At 34.7% G+C, this 13,574-nt stretch overlaps 1 protein-coding gene and 1 long non-coding RNA gene across 2 annotated transcripts in view; one reads left to right on the forward strand and one right to left on the reverse strand.

The window, feature by feature from the left end:
- The window catches only part of Ccdc141 (coiled-coil domain containing 141), a 182,604-nt gene that overhangs the window by 154,426 nt on the left and 14,604 nt on the right, over window positions 1-13,574 (forward strand). Inside the window, exons 18-21 of the mRNA XM_013512594.1 lie at window positions 5,062-5,202; window positions 6,751-6,945; window positions 8,467-8,650; window positions 12,290-12,402. Of these exons, the coding sequence (XP_013368048.1) occupies window positions 5,062-5,202; window positions 6,751-6,945; window positions 8,467-8,650; window positions 12,290-12,402 (633 nt within the window). The remainder of the gene's footprint in view (window positions 1-5,061; window positions 5,203-6,750; window positions 6,946-8,466; window positions 8,651-12,289; window positions 12,403-13,574) is intronic.
- Window positions 1-13,574, reverse strand: part of LOC106148159 — a 29,402-nt gene that overhangs the window by 3,142 nt on the left and 12,686 nt on the right. Inside the window, exon 2 of the long non-coding RNA XR_001233340.1 lies at window positions 2,787-2,846. This is a non-coding gene — a long non-coding RNA (uncharacterized LOC106148159). The remainder of the gene's footprint in view (window positions 1-2,786; window positions 2,847-13,574) is intronic.

Consider the following 13,574-nt stretch of genomic DNA (forward strand, 5'->3'; position numbering starts at 1 on the left):
TAATGTTAATATTGAGCATATTTTATTTTCTTGAGACCTAACAAAAAAGTACTTTTATTTTATTTTTTATTTTTTGTCTTTGGATAAATCCAACATCTTTTTTTCCAGACTTACAAACTAGATTAGAAGCAGTAAATTAGAAGGCCAGGTGTGGTGACACATGATACATGCCTGTAATCTCAGCACTCGGGAGGCTGAGGCAGGAGGATCACCGTGAGTTCCAGGCCAGCCTGGGCTACAAAGTGAGTTCAAGGCCAGCTTGAACTGCATAGTGAGACACTATCTCAAAAAGACGAAAAGAAAAGAAAAGAAAAGAAAAGAAAAGAAAAGAAAAGAAAAGAAAAGAAGCAGTAAATTAGAGTAGAGAAATAGTACCACTATACACACAATTAATTATATTTTAAAAAAGAATACTGACATTGCTTGGCACTTTGCCACTGAAAAGAAATACCCATAAACAGCCACTGGCTGGCAGAAAATTATGTAGGAAAAGTTTGTATAGAAAGCAGACCATTCATTGGGCAGCACAATGGTGCCATATAGATAGTAACTATTTTCCAGATTTATATCCTAAATCTGTTATTTTAAAAAGAAGATATTATCTTCAGTTCAGCAAATACCTTTAATATGATTACTGTGTGCTAGGTGGGAAGAGTAGAAATATCCCTGAGAAACAAAGTCTAGGAAAAATTAAAAGCCATGGGGCTTCACAGGCATAGCGATTCATTAATCAGACCTCATGTGGATGTGACATGTAAATGGATAGGAAAGATTACAAGTTGTTCTGAAAACATCTATCACATACAGTTAGAATTTTACAATTTAGCATTTTACATCTGTGAAATCACACTGGAATTTACTAGAAAAATAGAGGCAGCTGAAGTTTAACATTATACTTGCCATCTCTAGAAAATAAAACAACAGTTACTAAATATATTGGAAAATAAAACAAAGGCTAATAAATATATCGAGAAGAAACAGAACATGCAGAATAGATAAAATATTCTTTTATTTTTATTTTTTATTTTAAAGAGAGTAGTAAAAAGAAAAGAGCAATAACAACATACCAACATCGCAGACATAAACAAAACAAAGCAAGAACATTAAAAGTGATACAGGGTTTCGAAACAAAATGATAGGAATTAACAGTGGTTGCTATATTACATAGTGTTGTCTTCAACTACATTGCTCAATTATCAGATGTAAGAATGGAAAATTGTTTGAACCATTAAAGAGAATAAAAAATAATTCTTCAATAAAACATTAGAGATAATACAGAGTTTCACTAGACAAGATGGTAGGAGTTCACCAATGGTAATTCCATTGCATATTGTTGTCTTCAAGTCAGTTGCTCAGATTACCAGATAAAGCATGCAAAATTGGTCAAAATATAAAAAATTTTAAGCATTAACTGAGATAAAATATTTATTATTGAGACCTGCTGCCATCTACAATTTGAAACGGAGCAACAGTCTTCTCTTTCTAAGTTGCCCCACTTTCTGTGGCTACAAGATTGGCCTTAAACTCAGCGAGACATGGCATGGTTGCCAAATGGAAGGAAGACAGGGGAATTTTGTCCTGAAATCTCTCCAACTCAAATGCTTCACGAATAGTTTCATCAGATCATTTGGGTTAAATTTTGGATCACTTGCTGTCTTCGCTTCAAATGCAAGCATCCCCAGGGTATGGTAACATTACAGCCTTATGTTATTGAAATGAGCATTAGAAAGCTTATTTTCTGGAATAAGCAAATGGTGGGCAAGAAATGATGCTCATGAGGTGGACATTAAGAGAAATGAAATTGACTATTAATTCTGTATGTTTCCTCCTGGCCCAAATTTGGCCATAGTTCTAATGAAAGCTTTTCTTTTTGAATGCATTTTCTCATTTTGAAAATGTCCCGCATCTTTCACACCAATTGGCGTTGCCAGCAATGCACTTGCAAATAATACATGCTTGAGCCAAAGCTGCGTCCACCACCACCTTAGTCAAGACTAAGAATAGCAAGCTAAGCGCCACCTGTCATGAGCCTCTTTCCCGGCTGCTTCTTCTCAAAGAAGTTTCTTTATTCCTAACCCGGAGAGAGGGGTCTTATGGCTCGCTAGGAAATTTGGTAGACTGTCATTCTCCTAGTTGCAAAAAGCTACTGTTTTAAAACTTTTATCTAATTACAGCTGTGTTAGTTTAGCGTGTTTATTCCGTGACAGATATGGGGGAATTAAGCAAGTGGAAAGATGAGAATATCAAATTATTTGCTGAGAAAAAGCCCTCAATTTTCATAAGACTTTCAGAAATTCTGTTAATATGAATTAAGACAACATTCAAAGATTTCTAGTGGGATAAAGTCTGTCTTGCCCCAAGCTTCAAATATTTTTCCTGCTGTGTGCTCAAGCTGAGCAGTTGCATTAGTCTTCACCGTGCCCCATTGTTGACAAGCTAACTAAAGTTAGAAACAGCTGCATGAACAATGATACCCCAGCCAAGCTGCCACGGCGCTCCGTTCCTTCAAAAATATGACCCCAAGTTATGTGGGGATTAGACGGGAAGTTTAGTTTTCATATTGCAATATGCAGGTAAGAAAAATTAGATATGGCTAGATTTTTTTAGTCACTGGAGGTAGTTAATGCCTACCGCCTTCCACTTGTACCTGCAAACAGAGAGATTGAGTTGGGGAAGGTGCAAGGATTGAGGTTTTGAATGGATTTTCAGTGGGACTGAAAGAAAAGTGCCAGCAACTTTGTGAGGGAGCTCATGTGTCAGAAGGATGCTGATCCCATTTCACATACCCATAGCGTCATGAACATTCTTCGGCCTTATAAATCATCTGCAGCAGACGTGCACACATTCTGAAGCAAATAAAAATAAAATCACACTCATCAGTTATCAGTCTTAAATTTCTTAATCCCCAGTCGACTTGAAATCTTATGATTTAGAATTAAAGTGGTAAGGCTTAGTCTTTCTTCTTTCCTCATATAATGTTCCCGTAGAAGCTAATCTTTCCCACTTAAACAAGCAGATAGAATCTGAGGGTTATCAGGCTGATGTCACAGCCCCTCTTCCTTGCTGTAGACTTAAGTTTATAGTATATGTCATGTTTCAGCAAATAAAAATAAGGTTGAAAATTTTACTTTCCAATGTATAAATATTAGCAATGGATATACAGTAGTTTTCTTCTTATTTCATTTTCACATTTTTAGTTAAGCTAGAATGCACATAGAATTTATCATTTTAACCGTTTTGTGTGTGCAACCCAGTGATATTTAGTACATTCATATTGTGTGCAATTGTCACCTTTATCCATCTGCGGAACTGTTTTATCATCCCAAACCAAAACCCTATTATTTAAATAGTAACTTATGAATGAGGATGGGTTTTATTAAACAAGAATTTCTGATTTGCTCTGGTGTGGCACTTACCACATTTATAGTTACAGATTGAAACTGTTGAGTGGGGGAAGCTCCTGCTTAAATTTCATGTGAGTAACTCAGGATATAGTTCTTTTATAGCTCATCCTCATAACATTGACTTAATTTAGACTTTTCTGCTAAAATCAAACACATACACATGAAAACACTGAATGTATAACATATACCTATGTAGTTATTTCACAAATATAGTAATTAAATATATTACGTTTAAATATTTGCCCAAGTTCTAATACAGAAAATTTTAATATATAGCTATTTCCACTCCTTGTAGATATTATTCATTAAATTGGTTTGTGTGATCTCTGCTCTTGGTTTAGTGTGTCACTAAAACTAATGTTCAAAAATTTCATTTACTATGTAAAATATACAAAGCTGATTTAGTGTAAGTATGTCAGATGAAAAAAAGCACATGAGTGTAATTTCTGTGCTAGAACATTATAGGTGATTGTTTCTAGGAAGTGTTAAAGATATGGTCCAGGCTTTGTTTTTGTAATTATGAAATATTAGTAAATAATATCAATGACATTATGCAATAAGGATTTTGAGAAATCATGCTTTTTCTAGGGTAGATACATTTTTCTACATCATGAATATAAATTTCTAACATAAACATGGGTTTTATTCCTGCTCATAATTTGTTTGCTACATTGAAAAGTTTAATGTTTTTCTACTTTTCTTATCATAGCTGCAATTTATTAACCATGACACTGTTCACTCTTGTTAAATGCCTCCGTATAATCCGAGGTTCGTGTCTTCTTTGTGCTTCTTTTTGCTATTAATTCATAGAGTTGCCTGTCAATATGCTTATCATTTTCAATACAGGAAAAGGACAGAAAGGGGTGTACTGAGTGGAACCCAACTGCTTGAAATTGCGGCACACTAGTAAAGTCAAGCTGTTCATAAGACTTTTAATTTATATTATATTCTCAAAGTATAGACATATACTGTGTTAATACACAAATTAGCATTGCCATCATAGGCCACTACTCTCACTTTTTAAAGTACCTCTGAAGTTAACGACCTATGCATAAAAAATAAAACTCATATTAAATTTGCTCATAAAAAGTAATTTTTAGCAGAGCATGTAAACTTCTTTTTTCACTAAGCATCATATTGGGTCTTCCCTTCCATCCCGTTAACGTTGTAGTGGATTTTCACCAGTGTGAAAAATGCGTTTCAACACTTCATTGACGTCTTCCACATGAGCAGCTCCTTGGAGTCCTAATACATTTACACGTGATGTCTATCAGAGACATCAGAAGGTGGATCTGGGGCAGATATTATTAGCACATAGAAAATGAAATGAATAAGGAAAATGACCCCAGATTTTTAAAAAAACTAGAGCTGTTGCAAATTTATATACAATATATTAGAAGCTTGCTTGCTTGGGGGCCAAAGGGATGTTTTATAACTATATTTCTAATTTATAAATCAAAAGATATTAAAAACAATTTGTAATTACTTATATTGGAGGTATATTTAAATTCATATTCTGTGTCCCATTAGATTTGCTCTCTGTTAAAAATCCTCTAAATACATTTTGAACATTATGGATATTTTGAAGGGGCGTAGTACAAATGAATATTAATTTTATAATTTTAAGAAAGTTATATTTCTTTATAATGCACTACAGCTCAAAGAGTCATTCAAAGATATCAAAAAGAAATTCAACAATTTGAAGTTTAATTATACTAAGAAAAATGAAAAAGCTCGAAATCTGAAGGCTCTTAAATATCACATCCAACAAGTTGATATGTATGATGAAAAAATGCAGGTAAGGGGAAAGTGTTGTGTGTGTGCATGTAAATGTATGGGTACCTGTACTCCTATAATTAGTGCAAAATCATTTTGCACTTAATTCTAGATGCTATTTTTTATAGCATTAGGATTGAAAGGGCATCCAGTTTTATAACAATTGGGTCCCTTGTGGAAAAATAATAAATTTACTTCTCTTTTCTGTTTCAGAAATAATGACTTTATTCCCTGCAGTCCAAAAATTTTTGGTTATTTGCTTGTCATTCAACAAAATGATGCTGATTTTAAATGGACTAACTTATAGTAACAATTTCACACAATAATCTATAATATCATTCCATCTGGAGTACAATTTCTTTTTATAAATATATAATTACTAGTGCTTAATAACTTTATAAAATATTGGGTTCAAAAACGGAATTTTGGGCAATCAAAAAAAAAAATTTTTTTTGAGACAAGGTCTTGCTGTTTAGCTCAGGCTGGCTTTGAACTCACTTTGTATCCAGGCTGACCTCGAACTCACGGCAATTCTCTGCCTCAGCCTCCCGAGTTCTGGGGTTATAGACATGCACCACCACATCTGGTGCATATAGCGTATTTTAGTCATATTCATCCCACCATTACCTTCCCTTCCACTGCCCCTTCCCTCACCTTTATTCTCTTCCCCTTTTCTAACAATAGTGGGAAAACAGTTTCTCTGATCTGAAGTCAAGTGCTTCTTTTACTATTTTAAACTACTAGTTATAAGTGCTAGGTTTTGGTTTATTTTCTTAGTTTTTTAAATGTAAAGTTACTTTAACACATATAAACATAAAAATTATATGTATTTTGGAGGCATTGTGTGTTGTTGCCATACACGCAGACATTGTGTCATGTTTAAACAGACGAAACATACCTATCTTTTCAGGCATGTATCATTTACCTATGGTGGAAGCATTCAAAATTCTTTCCTCTAGATTTCTGAAACAGGCAGTACATTATCTGTCGTCACACTACTCTGCAATGGAGCACTAGAGCTTCTTTCCTCTAGCTAGCTGTAACTTAGTTTCCACTGATCCACTGGGAGGTTTGTCTCTGGAAGCAGCCCCAGGATGGTTTCTGCCAAACCTACCGAGCCTATGTGCCTCTATTCTTCCTCCCAACACATCCATGCACATGCGTGTGACAGACAGGCACTTTCTTACCCTTCTCTGTCTTTCCATGTACCTGCCTAAGTCAGCAGTTTCCTCCACAGCTTCCTCGCATACGCTTTTGGTGATCACATGTATGGATTCAATTACTTGAATGCCCTTTGTAGGAGACAGTGAGCTTAGAACTAAACATTTGACTTTGCTTTTGTGATCATCGTCTTGTTCTAAAAATCATGCTATTCTTCTCATTATCTGTAATAGCAAGTTTTCTATATTCTTGCCAATACTGAATAAAATGTCTGAAAGAAATTCTACTCATTCTACTGTGGTTTTTAAAAAAACATAATTATGGAAGCTACAACAATTTTTCAAAGGTGTTTTCTATCACTGACATCATAAATAAAAATTGAATATTATTTAAAAATTTTTTTGCATAGGCTTTGAGAAGAAGAATGGAAAAACTTCATAGTAAAACTTCTGATTCTTTCTTAAATTATCCAAGTAATAAAGTTATTATCATTTTGGAAGCTATGAAAGATTTGCAAAAACATGTGGATGACTTCGACAAAGTTGTCACAGACTACAAGACAAATTTGGATCTGACTGAACATCTCCAGGAATTAATAGAAGAGGTATTTTCTTTATGATGTAGAGATATTCTTGCTATAATACTGTTTTAAAAATTATTTTGCTACTTTGAAACAATACTGCACTCACTATTATTGTCATTAAATTCCAGAATCATACTCCTTTTCATAATTATTTCCTTAGGATAATTTCCTAAAGTAGAATTGTTGGGCTAAAAGGAATATTCATTGTAAGGTTTTTAAAAAATTGTATTGTCCATTTGCTCTTCAGAAAACGTCTACTAAATTACTCTTACCCACAATGCATGAAAGTTCCCATTTCTTGTTTTGGTTTTTTTTTTTTTTGGTTTTTTTTCCGGTACCAGGAACCAAACTCACGACGTTGCGCTTGCCAGGCAAGCGCTTTGCCGCTGAGCTAAATCCCCAGCCCCCCCATTTCTTCATAACTTCATCAGCTCAAAATGTTTAAAAATCATGATATTCATCACTGAATAGCTGTTAAAATACTCATGATGACTTATTTATTTCCCAGAATTTGAAAATATTCAGAAAAAAAAGTGATCCTGGGAATTTTTGAAAGTACAAAATTTGGTGTTGGTGTATTTTTGATGTTTTTGAGAGGATAAATAGTGGTCTACTTATAACATATGAAATTTGACAGTCCAAAGTTATTATTTCACACTTCCTGTGAAAGAAATTTTATATTTGAAGTTCTTAAGTGTTTTTTTTTTTGTTGCCATTATTCTGAGAAATAAAGTGTCTTTCTTTACCGCTAATACAATGGAGTTCCTAGATTTAACACCACATTAAGGTGGAGCAAGATGGTTATTCTCCTCTATCTGATGTATATGTTTGCTGCAGTTCTCTGGCATTTATTTAAAACCAGTTCCTAGCAGAGTCATGTGTGGCTATTTCTTACCAGCATAAGTGCTTCTAGCCTGGTCACACACTTCTTTCATCACAGTCATTTATTTTTAGTGAGAAACTGTTTCAATTCTCCACTGTAGTTTAAAAATATGACTGTCTTCTATTTTTAAACGGTAAAAATGCTATTCTTTGGACGATATTTCCTTCATCCATAATCTAAGTCTCATTCTTAAAAGAGAATTTATTTATTAGAGTATCCATCAGGCAGTATTTTATCCTGAATTGCTCATGGGATCAGTCCATCATGCTGGATTTTGAATGTTTTAGCTTTGCGTTTGACTTATGTTTGAATTCTTTTTAGTATCAAATGTTTTTAATGCTGCATATTTTTATTCCTCTTAGGAGTTATTCTTTTTGGTGAAAACCTAAGAAGGCAGGAGAATCAAAGATATTTTCTAAAATTAGAAATTTTATTTTCTCACTTTTTTATACATATTTCCATACTTCTGCTTTTAATGTTTAAAAATTATATGCTGACGTTTTGAAATTTTCTTTAAAATGACTTATAAAGTTAAAGCCCACATAAACATGAAGTTAGAGAAATTAAAAAATTTAAAACGTTGTGCTTTGCTGGCTGAAATTAAGCTCCTGAGAAAGATGGTAGCTCTTTAATCTGTGCTTTATCCTATCTTAATTTAGTGTTACTTTTGGTATGAAGATGCAAGTGCTACCATTGTGCGAGTTGGAAAATATTCCCTGGAGTGTAAAACAAAGGAAGCTGTGGAAATTCTCCACCAGCAGTTCAATAAGTTTATTGCACCCTCAGTGCCTCAGCAAGAAGAAAGGATTCAGGAGGTCACTGACCTGGCTCGGCGCTTATATGGTGAGATTCGTGTTAAGATATGCGGTGACTTGCCCTTGTTCAAATCTATACTGAACCTAATCCACCAGAAAGCACAGCGCAGCAAGCTTTGGGGCCTTCACTACACCGACCTATCCAGAGAAAAGGCTCGTGGTAGGAGCCCACATCCTGCAAAAGTGAACAGGAGGAACCTCTGACAGCAAGAGATGAAGCCCTCCGGTTTTGAACTACCTGACTTAGCGCTCCTTCTCTATTTGCTATTCTCCATTTCTCTTGTTTATCTCTAGGACAATAAAACTAGAACAATGCTCAGCTTCTATAGACAAAAAGGTGTAAATTTGCACTAGAGTCATTCCTTACACAACACACAAGCTGCAGTAATACGTTAGGCACGAAGTTAAGGCTGAAGTCCACGGTCCTCTCATATCTCTGAGGGTTTGGGCTCGCAGATCTGAGAAGTAGCTGGAAAATTCTGCCTCATCTTCCTCTCACTCATGCATAAGTGAGAAGGCTCTAATCATCACCTCATGACTTCGTTCCTCTTCTCCATGGTTAGGAAAGATAATAAATTGTACTCAGCCCGAGGAGTTCTTCCTAAAAGGGGGCTTTGCTTACAAAGTCCCCGGATAAAGCCAACCCTTAAGGGCTCTAAAAAATAGCTTCCGTGAATTCTTTAAAGTCATTCCTATGAGACGAAGAGTAATTTCCAGTGACCAGGCAAATGCAGCCTAGAAACAATACAGTCACTGGTGACACACAGTGCTATGTTTGGTGTGCACAGCTGCTGCCAGAGAGATATTTTGATTTATAATATGAAGCACCACCCTTAGATAGCCATAAAATTATTGCAGAATAATATGTACTGCAATAACATTAAATTGAGAACAAATTATGACTTTCCGGGGCTGGGGACATAGCTCAGTGGTAGAGTGCTTACCTAGGTTGGTAACTACAGCAAGAAGGAGCCCTGTCATTAGTTTTCATTAATTTTTCAATTTATATTTAGTACTTTCCTTTGGAAATTATTTATTTATTTATTTATTTATTTATTTATTTATTTATTTATGGTACTAGGGATTGAACTCAGGCTTCCTTATTGCTGTGGTTACGGTATAAATACTCTGAAAACTGTTGGAGGCACTCTGCAACCATAGTATGTGGATGTTTACTTCTATTACTGTACCCCGTACACCATGGTATAAACATCTGTCTGTGTTCACTACTGCTTATAAGCTCTTTCAGGAAAAAAATCCAAACAACCCTGCATGCGTTTCCTTCTTCTTAGAAGAATCCGATCGTGTTGGATTAGAGTCCTGCTTTAATGACCCCATTTTAACTTATCACTTCTTTAATGAATTTATTTCCAAATACAGTTGAATTCTGAGGTATTAGAGATTGGGACTTCAACAAATGTTTTTGGGGTTGGGGGAGAATTCACCCTATAGCAATTTGTAATGTTTGATTGCCTAGGTTGTGGAGTTAGGTAGTCCTGGGTTCAAATCTCTGTTCCTCCAATACTATTTGGGTCAACTGAAGAGGTTCTTTTGAGCTTCAGGGTCTTCATTTATAAAAAATGGGATATAACTTACCCAAGGATCACATCAAATAATGTGTAGAAATTGTTTAGCCATAGGCGAGTACTAAGCACTCAGTATATAGCAGCTGTTTTTCTTGTTATCCCAGTAGGGATAGATAAATTCCAGTTTCCACAGATATGTTGACATTTGAGGTAGGTCTTTAAAAGGAGGTAGCATTTGACAGCAAGACTAGGACGTATGGAGGGTATTTCCAATCTAAGAGAGAATACTTAGCTGTGACAAGTTTTACTTTTTAAAATTTATTTTTATTGTTCCACTGATAGGTAAAATTGTACATATTTACAGAGCACCATGTGATGTTTCAATCCATGTGAAATTTTATCATGTTCAAATTAGGCTAAGCATAGCTACTCCAATATTTAGCATTTCTATGGTGAAAATATTTAATATCCTTTCTTTTAGTTTTCTTGAAGCACCAGTACATTACTCTGTGTAGTCACCCTACTATGCACTAGAATTTGTCACCTGAATTTATTTCTCCTATCTATGACCTGGTACCTTTTGACTAGCCTTTTTCCATTCCTCTTGACCTCATGCTCTGCCCAGACTCTGGTAACTAGCATTCTGCTATTTTGAAAGACCAACATGTTTAGGTTTTACATGAGTGTGCAGTAAGTGATGTTTTACTTTTCTATGCCTGGCTTATTTCAGTTACCATGGAACTGTCTTCCAGTTCCATCCAAGTTGGGTGGCCCAAATGACCGGGTTTCATCCTTTTTATGGTTAAATAGTACTACATTGAATGTATGTACCATATCTTTGTCCACTCACCAGTTGACAAACATTTTGGTTGCTTTCATCTCTTTGCTATTGTAAATAGTGCTGTAATAAACATGGGAGTGCAGATGTTTCTTTGACATACTGATGTTGTCTCTTTTGGCTATACATAGAGAAGTGGGATTGCTGGATCCTATGGTAGTTCTTATTTCCTTATTTTAGTTTTTTTTGAAAAGCCTCTGTTCTGTTTTTCATATTGGCTCTACTAATTAGCATTCTCACCACAGTCTGTAAGGTTTTCTTTTCTCCACATCCTGGTAAGCACCTGTTGTTGTTTTAAAAAATTTTTTTTGATAATAGCCATCCTAACTGAAGTGACGTGAACTCTCATTGCGCCTTTGATTTCCATGTCCCTGAGGATTAGTGATGTGGAGGCTTTTTTCATATACCTGTTGTGCACATATATCTTTTCTTTTGAGAAATGTCTATTGCCCATTTTAAAAATTGGACCATTTGGAGGATTTTGCTATTGAGTTAAGTTCTTCACATGATCTGAATATTAGCCCTGATCAGATGCATGAGGTGCAAGTATTTTGTCCCATTCTGTAGACTGTCTTTCAATTTAGTGATTGTTTCTTTTGTTCTGCAGAAGCTTTTTAGTTTGAAATAATCCTATTTGTCTATGTTTGCTTTTGTTCCCTGTACCTTTGGGGTCTTATCCAAAAAAATCCTTGCCTATGCCAACATCCCAAAGTATTTTCTCTACGCTTTATTTCATTAGTTTTACACTTCTATTTATTATGTTTAAGTGTCTAATCCATTTAAAGTTGGTTTTTATAACTGGTGAGAGCTAGCGGTCAAGTTGATTTTTTTTATAAGTAGTGAGAAAAAGCGGTCTAGCTTCATTCTTCTGAATACAGATATCCAGGTTGTTGGAATTTTGAGGGCAGAATTGCTTGCTGTCTGGCCAGAGACTAAATATGACAGAAGATTAGGGTAACACATTTGTGAACAGCAGGTTGAAATTGTATTCTGGAGGGCCTTCAACACCAACCTGGGAAATTTAGTTCTTTAAATATAAAGAATAACTAAATGTTTTGGACAGGAGAAGGTGACTAGAATTGAGCTTTAAGACTATTACGGCAACATTATTTAGGCTACATAAAATCTACATGGTAAGGCGATTATAACCACTTCCAAAGATGCCTCTATTAATTATTTATTTGATCAGCAAGTATTTATTAAGAGCTTACTGTCTGCCCACACTTAGACACTGGGAAATGACTGGATTTTTCCCCCTAAGGATTTGGCCTTTAAAAGTAGTTTTATCATTTCTCCTTCCCAGGTTTAGAAGAAGGAAAGAAATACACAGAGAAAATAGTGGCAAAACACAAAGAGGTTCTTGAATCTATTACTGAATTATGTGGGTCGCTCACAGAGCTTGAAGAAAAACTGAAGGTAATTTCTTCTTGTCAGAATATGTATTTTCAAGTGATATAAATAAAAATGTGTTGGTCAAATGTTTTCTGGTGCAAAGATGTTCTAATAGATATTCTCAAGGGACACAATGTGCATATTTGTTTCACGGCATTCTAACATCATTATTTGAGTGTTTCTGATAATTAGGTCTGTTTCTCTCCCATCACTGCAGAGGAAAATATTGCTGAGAATGAGAACTAAACATAATTAAGGTGCCTCATTTTCATTTTCATAGATCATATCCTAAAGGATAAATGTGCACCATTAAAACCAAAGTCTTTATTAAGTAGCCTCAATTTGTGTTTATAAATAATAGATGTAAGGGCTGTTTTTTATTCCTCCAAATTGTGGCACCAGAGAAAATAAAATTAATATTCAGATATTCTATTCATTGAACATTTAGCTTCACTCAAACATTTAAACTAATCATTATCACTTTTCACGGAATAGGACATGGATGGTAAAAATTATACAGAAAACGCTATGTTTACATGTAGGCAAAAACCAATCAGAGGAAAAAATATATGTTGTTTGATCTGTGCCATGTCAAAAACCAGTTTGATTAATGTTTTTGCAACTGACTGAAAGAACTGGTTATTTATGATAGGGAGATAGCAAGGTAATTAAGTGTAAGCTCTAAAAAAAAAACACAACTGCCTTGGAATATAAACTCTTTAAGTTATTGGATTTCTGAGCCATAAATTCTATAAATTATTTCATCTCCCTGGGTCTCCATTTCCTGGTCTACTAAACAGATCACAGAGTGACCTAAAGAACTGAATAAAAGTGCCCAAGATTGCTGTAGTGATCATTGCTGCTACTGATGCCCCATAGTGGGCTTGCAGTGCAGAGCAGAGTATATTTATTTCATAGCAACCATTTTTTTCTAGATGAATTTTTATGTCATCAATTTGAATGTCTCTTCTATTTAAATAATTTGTGAGACTTTTAACTCAGTGAGTACTCAAATTGTTTTTTTTTCTTTAGTTAAGAATTGAGATGTTTTTCAAATCTCTTAACATTTTAAATAACACCACAATAAACATACGTGGATAGTGTTTTCTTTTCTTTTTGTATTATTTCCGACACATAAATTTTCTGAAACAATAAGGAAGGATTGTTTGGAATTGTTAATGTTTCTAACATCTATG

This window comes from Chinchilla lanigera, unplaced genomic scaffold, assembly GCF_000276665.1.
Source record: "Chinchilla lanigera isolate Chin_1 unplaced genomic scaffold, ChiLan1.0 scaffold00002, whole genome shotgun sequence".
Classification (NCBI taxonomy): domain Eukaryota; kingdom Metazoa; phylum Chordata; class Mammalia; order Rodentia; family Chinchillidae; genus Chinchilla; species Chinchilla lanigera.